General features: G+C 41.6%; 1 protein-coding gene and 1 long non-coding RNA gene across 2 annotated transcripts in view; one reads left to right on the top strand and one right to left on the bottom strand.

Annotated features, from left to right (window-relative positions):
* Positions 1-15,956, bottom strand: part of MYBPC1 (myosin binding protein C1) — a 69,553-nt gene that overhangs the window by 12,761 nt on the left and 40,836 nt on the right. Inside the window, exons 20-26 of the mRNA XM_074940488.1 lie at positions 10,378-10,545; positions 8,988-9,076; positions 7,670-7,865; positions 6,523-6,662; positions 3,609-3,768; positions 1,239-1,375; positions 48-234 (exon numbers count right to left, since the gene is read on the bottom strand). Coding sequence (XP_074796589.1) covers positions 48-234; positions 1,239-1,375; positions 3,609-3,768; positions 6,523-6,662; positions 7,670-7,865; positions 8,988-9,076; positions 10,378-10,545 — 1,077 coding nt within the window. The remainder of the gene's footprint in view (positions 1-47; positions 235-1,238; positions 1,376-3,608; positions 3,769-6,522; positions 6,663-7,669; positions 7,866-8,987; positions 9,077-10,377; positions 10,546-15,956) is intronic.
* LOC141978419 (uncharacterized) lies at positions 4,421-15,574 on the top strand. Its single transcript, XR_012636382.1, has 3 exons — positions 4,421-4,539; positions 14,026-14,100; positions 15,349-15,574. It is a non-coding gene; the product is annotated as an uncharacterized LOC141978419 (long non-coding RNA).

Genomic DNA, 15,956 nt, shown 5'->3' with positions numbered 1-15,956 from the left:
CTGTATCTAAAGAAAGAGTGGATTAGCTCTGATCTTAGAAACCTTACCTTTCACTTCCAGTTTGCATTCAACCGCTGCCTCTCCAAGCTCATTGACTGCTTTGCAGATGTAAGTGCCTCCGTCATAAGGGCTGGGTTTGCGGATCTCCAAGGTACAGACCCCTTGGTTACCAAACATTCTGTATCTTGGGTCATTTAATATAGTCACTTTGTTTTTCATCCAGCTTATTTTGGGCTGTGGTAAAAAGTGCACACAAATATAGGGAATTAAATGTTAATCTCTTTCTGTTACCTTGTATTAAAGTTGAATGATATATTACTGATATACAATGAAAAAAATATTGACAAAAGGGAAGTTGTAGTCCATCCATAAAAATAAATTAGGGCTTTATCATGCCATTGTTTTTTTAAGCACAGCTCCCTGTGGCCCTTATAATTTAGCTGAATTCAATCAAGGTAATATTTTTGGGTGGGCAAAAATGTAGATCAGTTACATTACAAAGGGTGTACCATATAATATTAAACGACTAATAATTTTCAAGATCTAAATATTCTAGGTTGGTCAATAAAGCTGTTTTTTTTTACTAGTAACCAATGCGTAGAACTTAATCAAAAACCTTGGAAGTGAATGGTGGATCAGAGAACGCTTTTAAATAAAAATTCTGAATTCTGATTTTACTGGGTCAGTTCAATTTTCTACTCTGGAAAAATTCGTCAAAGAGAGAGATAAACTCAGTTGGGCAAGGACCATGTGTTTGTACAGTGCCTAGCACAATGTGACCCAGATCCTGACTGGGCCTTTGGGTGGTACTATAATATAAATATGAATATTTATAATTATAAAGAGTATTTTGTTTTAAACCAAAATCCTTATTGATGTATTGACCATGCAGCTCTTGTGAGTTACTGAAGTAGCAACCCTACATTTGCCTGATCAGTTTGGAAAAATCCACATTTTCATTAGGATAATCTGTGGATTTAGTAAATCTCATAATACTCACATTGCAGAGGGGTAAACTGAGACAGAAGGAGATGTGATTTGCCCATTGCGGTACAACAAATCAATGGCAGAACGGAGAAGAGTACTTAGGAATCCTGACTCTTGCTCTATTCTTTAGCCCACTGATTCTCCTTAGAGCATGTGTGTGAATTATAAGAACAGGAACAGTACTAGAAAATATCAGTGTCTGATTAAACTCTCCTTTCCCTTCACTGATGTTATTAAGTGGTATGCCATACCTTTGGATTTCCTCGAACACTGCAGTTCAAAGTAGCATTGTAACCAGCTACAGCATATGTGTTAATTAAAGGTTGAGTAAACATTGGTGCTTCGGTGAAATTAAAGTCTTCATAAATTGGATTTTTGTAGACTTTACCTGTGAAATAAATACAAGACGTTCGGAGCTGTTAGAACAAAGTTTAGCATTTCATACTGTTTTCAACAGTATTCAACTGTAAAGAGTGAGTCTGCTCTAGTTTGCACTCTTTTATATACACCAATGTAACTCCATTTATTGCACTCATTCTCACTAGCAGCAGTGAGCAGATTTGAGCCTGGAAAGTCACTGTAGTCCAGGGGTGGGCAAACTTTTTGGCCCGAGGGCCACATCGGGGTTGTGAAACTGTATGGAGGGCCGGGTAGGAAAGGCTGTGCCTCCCCAAACAGCCTGGCCCCCACCCCCATCTGCCCCCTCCCACTTCCTGCCCCCTGACTATCCCCCTCAGAACTCCCGACCCATCCAACCCCCCCTGCTCCTTGTCCCCTGACCGTCCCCTCCTGGGACCCCCCTGCCCCTAACCACCCCCCCGGGACCCCACCCCCTATCCAACGCCCCCTGCTCCCTGTCCCCTGACTGTCCCGACCCCATCCACATCCCAGGCCCCTGTCAGCCCCCCCGGAATTCCCATGCCTATCCAACTACCCCCTGCTCCCTGTCCCCTGACTGCCCTGCCCCAGAACCTCTGCCCCATCCAACCGCCCCCTGCTCCGTGTCCCCTGACTGCCCCCCAGAACCCCCCTGCCCCTTATCCAACCCCCCCCTCCACTCCCTGCCCCCTTACCATGCTGCCTAGAGCAACAGGAGCTCGCGGCCCTGCGGCAGCCAGCCACACTGCCCGTGCAGCCCGGCTGGAGCGGCGGGCCAGAGCGCTGGTGGAACGGCACACTGAGGCTGCGGGAGAGGGGGGACAACAGGGGAGGGGCTGGGGGCTAGCCTCCCTGGCCAGGAGCTTAAAGGCCAGGCAGAACGGTCCCGCAGGCTGGATGTGGCCCACGGGCCGTAGTTTACCCACCTCTGCTGTAGTCTCTGATCATACTGTACAGAGGATTTAAAATCTTCCCTTGTTGTATAAATACATGGTATATTAAGTATAATGTATATACTCTGTGTGCATGCCTGCAATTACACACACACACTTTGTACAACTATATGAATACTGATTAGCGGGCTGGTAAGAATGATCAAAGCAGTGATTATAAAATGTCACTTAATGTTCCACATTTATTTTTGTCATTGATTTCTTTTCCTAATTTGTTCCATCTACAACTAGTATTTCCTAACTGCCAGTACAGTAAACTTGGGCTGGCCCAGTCTCTGAAAAGCCAGATGCTCTTCTGCTTTATACTGCACAAGCACCACCAATAAAGACAGCAGAAAATGTGTTGATTCTGTATCAAATAAAATCTAGTCGAGCTGGCTTTCTCACTGATAATGTATCTGCCCTTGTGGTGCTGACAGTAGTAAATAAATTATTTTTCTCTGTAAATTACGCTGATGCATAGAATGGACATATGGGGTGAAATTCACCCAGTACCAAGGGCCAGCACCAAGGGCTACGCACCACTTACACCTTACTTAGGCTCTCCAACAGGTGTTCACAGGTGCATCGGCCTTGTGCTGGCCCTCGGCACAGGGGTGAATTTTCAGTGACAAGAAACAATTTCTACAGCTCCCTCTTCTGACCACCACCACCCCACTTTTAAATAGAAAACTATTTCAGCTCTGAGCGATCTCATGGAGAAATGCCAGCTTTGTTTTTAGTTTTCTTAGGCAGTCCCCATTTTTGATGGGCAGAATGGAGATGCTTTTCTTTCGAGTGAGAGAACAAAGTTCTGCACTGCCAGCAGGAATGCCATTAGCACTGGCTCATACAGCAAGCGACTGTTGTCACTCATCTCTCTAAACTTAAGCCAACTGCCTTCACTGTACATACTGTATGGGAGAGACTGAGCATTCCTGAACTCAGGTCATGCTCACTGCCATTCTACTTTACAACGGTTAATGTACAGATTACAACAACGCCTTCGTTTCTACTTTAAACTGTTTGAAAGCTCAGATACATAATTCAGAATTGAGAGGGGAACTGATGTTACCCTTTAAAATCAAGCGTCATCCTCCCCTGGTTTGTTGCTTGTCCCATAATTTGTAGTTGCGCGCAGTGAATGCCACACACTACCAAACTGGAATGGCAGCAATTTACACTCACTTTGCACTGGAGTAAGTGGCTACACCAGGTACTAACAGTGGAGACTCAAATCTTTTTGTCTCTTATTCTCTTCCCCACTCTGAAACCCACCCTTCCCCCTTCAGAACATAATGGACAGCTAACCATCCTTTGCGATCACAGCACTCTCTGTGGTCATTGTCGCGTCCTCACTGAGGCCACACATGTTTTCAGCGAAGATCCGGAAGTAGTACTCATTTCCTATGATGAGTTCAGTAATGGTGGCACTGGTTCGGTGGTAGTGCTCAATTACAGTGAACCATTCCTGCAAGACACAAACACAGACTGAGTTTGCCTGCAACACACTTCATTTATCAACAGCTAGGGTTTAGAATAGCCACGGTGCATATGAAAGCATGAGAACAAATTCTAAGGAATTTATATAACCAGTAAGGCATAACACAGTAACTGAGTTAATGGCAATGAATTCTAAGCTAATCACTACAGAATAACTGGGTGATGACGGAAGAGTCACAAGCAATTCACCACTGTGCTATGAAGGGTGAATGGAAAGTGAACCCTATTAAATTGTCACATGCTGATGGTTAGTCAGGCGGGATAATTATAGGAAATGCACTATTACAAAGGTCCTATTGTGCAAGAGAAGAAAGGCAGGCTCTGCCACTCAGATTTCATATTGCTGACAGAGAAAGTATTGCTGCAAATAAGAAAGCAAGTGACTGCAAAACAACAACAAAACTAACAACTAGAAGTTCCAGTGTGTCAACCTCCAAGAGCCCAGTACGTCCCAGTACAAATCTGCCTCCTCTGGCACTAGGCTAAATGAACAATATGATTATGGGAAGTATGATTCCATTCTGGTGATTTCTCATGATTTAAGAAGAGTTGATAGGGTAGGAGGAGCAGTGCATACTGCCCAAACTACAGACACTCGATCAGCACAGTGACTGGATCTTAGAGGCTCTTTTCTTTAGCAGTAGCAACAGTACGGTCTAAGGAGAGCAGTGTGTAAAGCTCACCCAGCTAGACTCATGCGACTGGAAGAGGCCAGGTCTCCCATGGCAGTAGCCACGAGGTAATTTATTTGATAAAAATATGACTTCCAATTCATTCTTGATTTAAATTTGAGAAATCATGTGTAAATAAGGGACACTGACACAGTGCAACAAACAGCTAAAAAACCCTGTTTGTTAAATTAGTTTTTGAGGCAGTTCCTGGGACAAAGTTACAGGACAGAAATAAGCATTCAATGTATGGCATGTGGGTTGTTGTTTTTTCTGTAACAAAGTCCTGTGGATGTGATTTCATCAGCTCTGAATTCCTGTGATTTCTGGCACAACACTCATCTCTTGGGCAGTATTATATACTCCAGTGCATACTGCTTCAGGCATCTATCTGCATAGCTCGCAAGAGACCCATGTTTAGATGAAAGGCATCTCTTTAAATATCAAATTTAAATTTGATCTTGGTACACAATATCCACCTAGTGAGATCAGCAAGTCTAATGCTAAAAATATTATTCACATAAAGCAGAATATGACCATGAAAATGCTCTCTCTTTTATTTATGCCACCCCTTCCAGTTGTCTTCCTTTCTCACAGTATATATTTGTGTAAGTATCTTGTGCCAGAGATTGTACTGATATGTACTAAACCTGCAGAGCCACATTATTTTAGACTTCCCAGTAATATAGCTCATAGCGCTCAGAAAGGATCATCCACTTGAAAGAACTTGGGACTCCCTTTCTTCAGAGGCAACTGTTTTAAGAAAATATACCTTTGGAAACAATCATTATTTAAAATCCCACTTGGTACTATTACAGGAAAATTCTTGTCACAGACAGCGTGGAGATAACATGGAATCACTGCCCTATGAGCAAAGAGCATACTTTGGACACTAGTTATTATTTTATTTTGTATTACAGTAGCACCTAGAAGTCTGAACTGAGATGGGCCCCCATTGTGCTGGGCACAGTGTATGGATATAATCAGAGACAGGTCCTGGCCTGAACAGCTTATGATCTAAAGAAAGATGAAGGGTGGGAGGGGGAATAAAGTCACAGGGAGGTGAACTGACTGGTAAAAGGTCACACAGCAGGTCAGGATATTAGTATTCTTCTAATGCAAACTGGTTCATATCTCTTAGATTCACAATGTCCAAACTTGCAGTATCTATTAAATGTAGAAATCCAACCGCTGTCTTTTACAGAGCTATAAAACAGGGGCTTGGTTGTGCTATAACAACAATAATTAGCTCTCCTATAGCACTTTTCATCTGTAAATCTTAAAGCACTTTACATATTGGGTAAGTATCAGTATCCCAATCTGTAAAATAGGGTTAATGATACTTACCTAATTTGTGAAGTGTAGTACAGAGAAGTGAAGGGATTTGTCCCAGGTCACCAAGCAGGCCAGTGACAGCTGGGAATAGAACTCAGATCTCCTAACCATCTAGTGGACTATCTGCGGGGCCACACTGCCTCCAAAATGAGCATTTGGGATTTTGATTCTCTATTTCCAGAGGGAACAAAACAGAATTATTTCTCTGAGCTCCCCGCAAACCCTGAGGGGTTTAGACAAATGATTCCGAGCTACTCCCACCTGTCCCCCTCACTTGCACCATCTCTAATCTGCGCTTTGCATAATGACAGGTTTCAGAGTAGCAGCCGTGTTAGTCTGTATTCTCAAAAAGAAAAGGAGTACTTGTGGCACCTTAGAGACTAACACATTTATTTGAGCATAAGCTGCTGTAGCTCACGGAAGCTTATGCTCAAATAAATTTGTTAGTCTCTAAGGTGCCACAAATACTCCTTTTCTTATCTCTAATCTGAACACAGATTTGAAAATACACATGTTCTCATTTATAAACTTTGAGTACTGTGGACACTGGGATTTTCTGATGAACTTTCGAGATTTTCTGAGTAGTGGTGTGGTTCTGTAATGATCCAATGCCTCAATCATCGACATTTGTCCATGTAAATAGGGCTTTTTATATTTAAAAGAAAGAACGTGGTGACTGTTGGATTTAAACTGAGTCAAACATCTTTTATAAAACTTACCATGCTCTTCTTGTCCGCTTTTTGAATCGTGTACCCAGTAATGGCAGCGTTACCATCATCCTTTGGTGGCTGCCAGACTAAAGCAACATTCTCTCCCCAAACATCCTCGATCTTTACAACATGTGGTGGGCCAGGGCGATCTGTAATGATGATATGGCACGGTCATCTTTCCATTATGCCTGCTCTCTGTTTCTCTCTCTCTCTCAGATATGATATATCTCTATCTCTATCTATATCTAGATAGCTGTAGATATATATCTTACACATACAAAACAATGCTAAAAGAAGACTGCAAAGTCAAGCACTCAAAATTTAGGAAATGCCAGAATTCAAGTTGCCTGTGCAACCTTTAGTTTGATTCCACTGTGCACATGTGTTATGATACAGTTTTCAGTTACACAATCACCTACTATTTTTGCAAAGATATAAGCAAATGAAAACTTGATCTTATAATGGGAAGTCTCAGGCACGCTTAAGTATAGACTGTACTACCAGCTTCACCTATAAGATATAGATAGATAGTGTAAGAGATTTCCCAGGTGTCTCTCTTTTTTCCATCATAAGGCTTTTTTTGGGGGGGAGGGATAGCTCAGTGGTTTGAGCATTGGCCTGCTAAACCCAGGGTTGTGAGTTCAATCCTTGAGGGGGCCATTTAGGGATCTGGGGCAAAAACTGGGGCTTGGTCCTGCTTTGAGCAGGGGGTTGGACTAGATAAGCTCCTGAGGTCCCTTCCAACCCTGATATTCTATGATTCTAATACTGATGGTCTCTTCCAAGTCATGTTTGTGAGAAACTAACTCTTGCTGCAACAGAGCTGTATCAGATCTGACTGAGTGCCACCTTAACGTAAAAAGCTTCAGTTTTTCTGACAAATATGGAACATAAAAATCCATTACAAACAGTGAAGTAGTGTAGGATTCTAGGGTGCGACTGGAATGTTCAGGCTGGTACGGACGTTTTGTACAGAGGTCCCCAATTATACTAGCTGAGGACCTCACTCAGAATCTCTGGCCAAGTGATCTGAAGTAGAGAGGTACCATGGTACAGAGGAGGCTGTAACTGGAAATCTCATGTTTTCCAGCACACTGGTAACAAGTTTTTGGAGTCTGCTTTGCCAAAATACATTTTCTTATTTTTTTAAACATACCAACTACTTGAATATCTATTGTAGCTTTGTCCACCAAGTTTTCTACTTTCACTTTCAGGTCATATTTTCCAGAGTGGCTCCTCTCTGCCTTTCGGATAAAGATGATAGTATCATTTTCACTGTTGCGGATGTTAATTTGATTCTTGTCTACGGAAGCGCCATTTTTCTTCCAAGATACCTTTGGCCTTGGTCTTCCCTGTAAAAAGCCATGGAACAACTGAAGTGTGCTTCTGGGAGGAGAAAGAGGTGTTAGGCTGTCGCAAAGACAAAATAAAAGTCTTCTTGAACCAGAATGGTGGAAACTCTTTAAAGAAAAAGCAGATAACTCTAAACACAAGGCAATTCAGAGGCAGTCACGTGTTCATATACTTGTTTTTTTCTGAACTTAATGGGCAATATTATTTTGTTTTCAGTGGTTCTCAGAAGCAGATGCCCTAAGAGAATCACAGTGCGATATCAATAGACACTAACTTGTTGATCATGCAATGTCACTACTGGGAGTTTGCTCTTCTAGAAACGAGAATTTCAGGAGTGCTGTCCAAATATGGTAACCTCAGTCCTTTCAGAGTATTTTGGCTGAGTGTATACACCACACAGTAGTACTTTTATTTACCAGGAGTAGCATTTCCTATAGCATATATTTTGCCCGGCATCTGTCTATGTGCACAAAGGAAGGAGAAAGCATAAGGTCTGGACACAGTAGGGGTCCTTGCACTCAGCAGATCAAGGACTCTGCAGACAAGTGTTACTGGAACAGCTAGCCTCTGCAGAGGGTGTTGGATAAGGTCAGGCTATGGCCCTGCCTCCAGCCAGCAGAGCTAACCAGCTGGAGTAGAAAGTGCATGTTGCATCCTTGGAAGTTCTGGTTTAACAGCTGTGCTTCCTAGGGGCTCTATGAGGCATTGTTGCACAAAGATTCTGGTGGGTTGGTGAAACTTCACAACACCCCCAAAGCAAGACAGAGAATAAATGTCACATTTCAGCTCTAGGCGCCATATCTTATCATTGTCCGCCTATTGCAACTGCTCTGTGCTGTGCTAGTGATTATCTTGTGTGTAATGGCAGGTCTACATTGGAGATTATGGGTATTCTGTGAACAACAGATCAGCACTGTTTGCTAGTTACAAAATTCAGTCTTCAGCTGAGCACAATCTGATTTCAGAAGGCACAGAAAGAGCCATCTGGCAGGTGTCCTGGCTGTCCAGGATTTAATTCTGCTTAAATTAGCTTCATGCCCCACCACAGTTGTATAACATGCAGTTCTAACAATCACAATATAAGAAAAATAAGCATTAATAACTGTGTCTTTGTTTCTTACCTGGAAAGGCACAACAAGATTCACAGCTTCTCCAACCCTTCGAATGTAGGTTTGTTTTAAGTGTCTTGGTAGACGAATCTTTGGAGGTTCTAAAAAAAAAAAAAAAAAAAAAAGCGAGTTTTTGTTTTTAACTGTGGTATTGAATTTAACAATGTTGGTGAGCACCAACATTAGTAACATTAAAACCTATGGCCTACATTTCTCTGAAGTGAGATGTGAACTGGATGCCTCCACTTTTGGGTTCCCAACTTAAGACACCTTAAAGGGGCCCTATTTTTTAGAAAGTGCTGAGCGCACTGATAGGCTAATGGGTAGGTAGTGATGGACACCGTTAAAAATGATCAAACTACATAAAAAGACGAAGGGCCAGACACAGCTCATGCTAAAGCCCTTCTGTGCTATTCCAGTGGTTCAGAAGGTCTTTAAAACTGCACTATCTGGCCAGCTGAGGAGTCTCCCACCACAGGAAAGGGCCGTGGGAGTGTGTCAAATGTTCAGAGTGCTGCTACTCTTTCATGATCCGTGCTTGATATATTGGCCCCCATGCTAAACTGCTCTAATTTATGCTAAGACAAACCAGCCCTGGCAGCCCCCTGGATTGGACACTTGCAGAGGCAATGTACAACTAACTACCTTTGGTCCCACTGGCTACAAAGATATTGGGGGGTAAATCACTTCACATGGTGCCAGGGCAGTTGTACAGATCCAATAGTGGACAACAAAGTGTATATGAACGGACGGTCAAATACAGCTTTATTACTAGCTCTCAAATTTCAAATCTTGCCCATGTGATCACTGGTCAGCAGCATAAGAAGGGAATGAGACTGAATGTAAATGTAACCATGTCTTTCTGCATTACTGTTCTTTCCACTTTTTGAGGTGATGAAAAAGCAAATTGAAGTGATAGATGTGGCCTACTTTCACCACTGTGCCTGCAGCTTGTTCTATCCAGCATTAGTGTTGCCAATTCTTGCAATTTTATCAAGAGTCTCATCAGATTTGGTGTGCTGTTTATTATTTTTTAAGCCCCAGCTCCTGGAGTCCTGTGAGTACATGAGAATCTCAACTTTCATTAAAAGAAAAAAGCAAACTTCTAGCCTTCTTGGCTGTAGAAAGAAGCTTGAAAACATGAGGCCTAAGGCTTCAAAAAAACGCAAACAAACCAGAAGGCAAAGAAAAACAACCCAAAATGTATTATTTCTAAGGCAGTCTCATGATTTTTGAATGCTTGGAGTTTGCAGTACTGCATTGGCATGGTTTCAGCATGTGACTGTATGGCAGTGTTTCTGCAGTTTCCAACTGCAGGTGCTAGTCACAAGAAAGAGGAAGCATGAACGCTGAAAGTGTGTGTGTATTGGGGAGAGAAGAGAGAAACAGTGGTGTAGCTCACCTATCACTTCCTTGACTAGAATAGGTTGTGGGTGCAATCTAGGTTCACTGGGACCAGCAGCATTCACAGCTTTTACTCTCACGAAAATTCTGGAACCAGCTGGCAGGTCAGTGATGGTGTACCTTGTTTTGTCCGTCAGTTCGGGGTTAGCCACTAGCCATTCTTCCGCTGGGTTAGGAAACAGGAAAAAGAGGGGGCAAAATTACAGAATTATACACATAATCACTTCTCCATCAAGAAAACTTACAGTATAGCCAACAACTGCACAGAGACTGTTGCTGAGTAACGATTTTATTCTCTAATAATGCTAATATATGACACTGATTTGGATTAATACAGAGATAATAAGGAGGGAAATGTTTTTAAGGATACTCAGCATTATCTTTTTTAAAAAGTAAATACATGTGAACAGTAATTACAGGATGTAATTAAAGAAATCCATTAAAAGTCTGTTGATAAAAAACAAGGGCCTATAGAGTGTGGTTTTCAAAAGCACTCAGCATTGGCCTAACTCTGCTTCTGTTGAAGTCAATGAAAAATTTACCATTGACTTCAGTGGGAGCACAGTTAGACCAGCACTGAGCACTTTTTAAAATCACACCGGTCGTGTATAGAGGATAGTAGCACATAATTAGCTATTTATGAAATGTCAGTTTTCCTATGGCTATTGCTTCATTTGGGAGACAGCATGGTTCATGGACAGGGCCTAGGATTAGCAATCTGAGTTCTATCCCCCAGCTCTGCCACTGACTGGCCATAGGTAGGTCACCAAAGCTCTCTGTACCTCAGTCGTCCCATTTGTAAGATGAAGTTAGTGATATTTACTTACAATTGTAGAGTGTTCTGAGGTCTAAGTATGGACAGAAATGTTTTATATGATCTAACTGCATTCTATTGTTCGCTCTAATGCTAATTAATGAAGTATTTGTTATTTAGCTGCTTTAGAATTTTAACAAATAGGGCTGCCATGAAAAACAGACTCTCTGCTTATCACTTTATGAAATAAGGACAAGACTGATCAGAGTTCTTCAAATGATTCCAGTGTTCTCAGTTTTTTCATCTTGCTGTAATACAGTCACATAGAATTCGTGGATCCATTGCAAAATTACGTATTTTTAGAAAAGCCCAGGTTACATATGACACAGTTTCCCTCATCCCTCCCCTCCAAATTTGGATCACTTTAAGATCCCTAGCTTTTTGACATTCAGAGTCAGATTGCTATAGCAACAAGTCAGGAGTTTAACTTCGCTTATAAAGAAAAAAACACACCACTGTGGTATTGGCCGTCAAGACAAGTTACACTATTATAAGCTTTAGTGCACTGGAGAATAACTGAAGAATATTGGATACATTTTTATAAGGATGACCCGCTCTTAGGAAGAGATTAAACACAGTTCTGTTTAAAAGAATTTCTTCCAACTAAACACAAGAAGGTTGGAGTCAGGGATTCAGTTTCCTGATCCTTTCCCCATCATCTGAATGCTCCTAGATCTTTCTGTTGGTAAGTAAAGCTGCAGGTTCTGGAGGTTCATGGCCCCCAAAGTCAGTTAGGCTCTCAGAAATCTGTCTTGGTATGCGTAAGAAAGTTTTATAACCTTCATTGAGTACTGTACCTTCCAGGTCATAAGTTGCCTCCACCAATTCATCACACAGATCTGCCGATATACCTTGTGAGAGTCCATCATTAAAATTAATCAGACACCCACTTTCACACAGGAGTATTGTCAGTGGTTAGCATTCCCTGTTAGTAGTTATGCATAGAGCTGTACTGCTCCCTGAAGATTCAGAGGAGGAACCTGTAGGGTGATCAGGGAGTTTGCAGGCAAAGTGCATCTGGGGTGAGGGACAGTCACCAGAATAAAGCTGGTATAAGTAGTACTCTTCCAGGTAAGCAGAGTAGTTTAACTGGTTTCGTCCATGGTTTACTAAGGCCAAGGCTCAACCCATAATGTGAGGTTGAAGAAGAACGAACCAAACCTGACCCAAATAGGATAACTCAAGGAAGTTTTCATTGTACTATCTTCTCTCTGCATCAGGTCCCCATTCTTCTTCATACCACTGCTCTGCTGTCTTCAGCCCTATCCCCTGGCCTGGGTGCTTTGTGCCTGAATCTCTCAATGAACTGGGAAGTGCATCCAGGTATTTAAACCCATGAGCATCAGGGCATTTGCCTCACTCCATTTGAGCATCCCTACAGTAAAACCTCTAGTGGCTCCAGAACGCGTTTTGGTCCCAGTTTGTGCTCAGGTGGGAACAGAAATGAGGCCTAATCATATCTGGATAAACAACTTGTCCCTCAAACTACATGTGGCTTGGCACAACAGGACCTCTTCTTTGGGCCAGTTTTAACTTTGAAGGTGCGTGGGAGCTACTATTCAGGGTGATTATGGCCCTAGAGATGGCTAATGGGGAAGAAGAGATGCTCTTCTGAACTATTCATGGTGCTCAGGGAAAAGGTGGCAGGTGAGACAGAAGAAATGTTTTTTTGGATTGATCAGTCATGAAAAGGGGAAAGGAAAGAGAAAAAAGAAGAGTTTGAGGAGAGAAATGGAGAAAAAAGAGAGAAGGAAATATAGTACAAAAGGAGGGAATGGCAAGAAAGAGTATTGAGAGAGGGAGGACAAAGAAAAAGGGAAGGAATGAAAAAGATGTTTGAGAGAGGACAAATTTAACTAATGGGAAGGAAAGAAAGAAGAATAGCAGAGCGCAGGAATAAAAGTTAATTTAAGGTAACCCCTAAGGTTACAGCTGTCATGGCCATAGAATCATGGGCTCTGTAATTTCCACAATTTTAAAAATCCATTATTTTGGTTCTGGTGCATGCTGGTGGGTGGATGTGATGGCAAGAATCTGAGCCAATTCAACTGAAAACCTTGTAAGCTGCCAAATTGCTAGCTTTCAAAATAGACCCAGGTCTAAGTGGTTGCACAGGTCCTGTGCAGGCCCTTTGTACAGGTATGAATTTCACCTGTAGTCAGCAAAAGCTCATTAACTAACCCTGAGATGACACAAAGAACTAGGTCAGTCCCTATATTACTGAGGTTTAATTCCTCCAGGAGTGATGAGGTTTCTCTCCCCACCAAGGAATAAAGGGGGGAAAAAAGACCTTCCACCCCCTTTTTAAAGAAGAATCAAGTTGGATATTAAAGGCTGGCTCTGGGGTAGGATCTCCTGCATTCAAACGTATTCCCTGTTATTACAGTGCAAGCCCAGTTCTAGATATTCATCCCAATGCTCCAATTCTGCAATAGATACATGTGGATGCAACCTTACAGCTGCATGGGACCCACTGAAGCCAGTGGGTCTCTGAATGGCTACAGAGATCCATCTGTGTGGATCCAATTGCAGGATCAGGCCCTACACTTGGGAAATAAAGGTTTCTAGGGTACAAACCAATGCCTGTGACACCTGACACTTGTAATCTATATATTTCTATGATTTTCCCCCTTCTCCCTATTACCACCCTATGATTTTTTGTAAAAAATTTGATGATTAAAAAAAAACTCTAATAATCCCACATTCAAGGGCAAGAAAGAGACAACATACTACTGAAGGGATAAAGAAGCGGGCTAGAAAGGCAGAATCAGACAGATGAAAGATACAGTCATAAAGGACCTTGACATTCAAAAGAATTATTAAACATTATAGAAAAATTAGTCCGAGGGACAACAGACGCTGGAAAAGACTGAAGAGAACAGTGTAAGAAAGAAAAAGGGATACACAGTAAGTTAAATATCTATTTATTTGTATTTTCTATAAAGCTTGCTTCCTAAATGTTATGATAAAATATATACATAAATAATTTTGATTGTGTATATATAAATGTATATGTATATATGTGAGGCATATATAGATATATACAAACACACACAAAAATCTATGTAAAATACATTGTAATCATTGTATTTTATCTGAGGTGGGTAACACCAAAATGACAGATTCAACGGTCATTTTGTTGTATCTTCTTATGTTTTAAACCTATCTGAAAGAAAAAAAGTAAAGAATTTGCTCTGTTCGACAGGTATACAAGGATCTTTGGTCTCCTACCACTTTAAATGTATATTTGGAAAATCCCTCTCAATACTATCCCTGGTATTATCATAAATAGTGTATTTAGCCTCTTATCTGATTAGAGAAAATTCCTCGTGCTGTTCTGCAATGAGCTACATAGTACTGAGACCTTAAGGCCATATTATATCCGTGATTTTTCTCTTTTTGCCCACTACTTCTATTGACTTCAATGGGAACTGTGTGTGCAGAACAAGGGCATAATGTACGGCAGCTCTTAGATTCATTAAGTCGTCAGTTGCCTTCTTAGTACAGTGTTTTCTACAGGGTTTATTAATAACATCCATGCCTGTGCATTTGAAATATCATAGGACAATATGAATGTATCATGTATGTGCTTCATTTGGATCTTGTACTGCATGTTTCCTCTTTCCAGACCTTCTCCCATCTCCCTCCCTCCCTCCATGAAGGAAAACCCTTCCTACCGTTCCAGTTGTGTTTACCTTTATGTCAACTGCTCAGTACCTCTGACCTTCTTCAATTTTCTTTCCTGCTCCTTAAGGATTTTCAGCCCACTCCTACAAGGTGCTGAGGGCTTCCTCAGAGGTGCTGACAACCCTTTGCTCCCATTGACTTGACTGAGATTTAAAGGCACTCAGTACCATGCAGGATCTGGCTGATTTTCTGCTCTATTTTTTCCACTGGGGTGTTTAAATCCCAAAAAGCTTTCCTGTTGTGGGTCATATGTTCTATCCTGTACAGCTCTTGCCTTCAGGCTGAATCCTACAGACTTTCCTCATGAAAAACTCCTGTTGATTTAAATGCACAAACTGGCGTTCATTTGTAGAGACTTGTGTAATATGGTTATACTAGTTCTTAGATTTACAGCATAGATAACATCAAAAGTGGTTAAAATGAACTAAACTGCACCACTGTTCATCAAAATTTGCATTTCTCTGGCAGACTCATTCCCCTGGATGCCCCAGAAATAATCATCTTGGACGCCCACAATGACTGGAGTTTGCTTATTCCACTGTGTCAAGTTTTGCTTACCCATTCCAGATGTCACCAGCCTTCGTTGCTTTCTGCCCCCAGACTCCATTTCTATGTCCACTCAGAAGAAAGCTTCTGCTAAGTATGTAACTGGGAAACACTGAGGTTTTGCTATTTGATCACTTTACACAGTGAAACTGCCGGTTGTATGATATATATTGTTTGCACTTCTCTGTCTCCCTTTATTTTCCTCCGCTCATTTAATTTTCTCTCCCCCTTTTCCACCTTTACACTCCTCCTATCCTCCTATATGCCTCTAAATCAGAATGAAAAATCCTGTACGTGAACACTCCCAAATGCAAGGGGCATTCAAAATCCAAATCTGAATTCTGTGGCTTGGACCACTTCTATTTGATATCATACCACAGCCACAGGGCTGTCTGTCCTCTGTATGTGAAACTGGTACTCGAGGAAGCCACTATTGATTCCAAACACAGAGAAACCCTTTTGTTAGTATTTTGAACAGATTTAAGATACCAGATATAGACTCTCCAAGTTCCTATGTGACTGGACTTTAA

This window comes from Natator depressus, chromosome 1, assembly GCF_965152275.1.
Source record: "Natator depressus isolate rNatDep1 chromosome 1, rNatDep2.hap1, whole genome shotgun sequence".
Lineage (NCBI taxonomy): Eukaryota > Metazoa > Chordata > Testudines > Cheloniidae > Natator > Natator depressus.
Note: the sequence above shows the minus strand (reverse complement) of the source record. Positions and strands in the feature narration are given on the sequence as shown.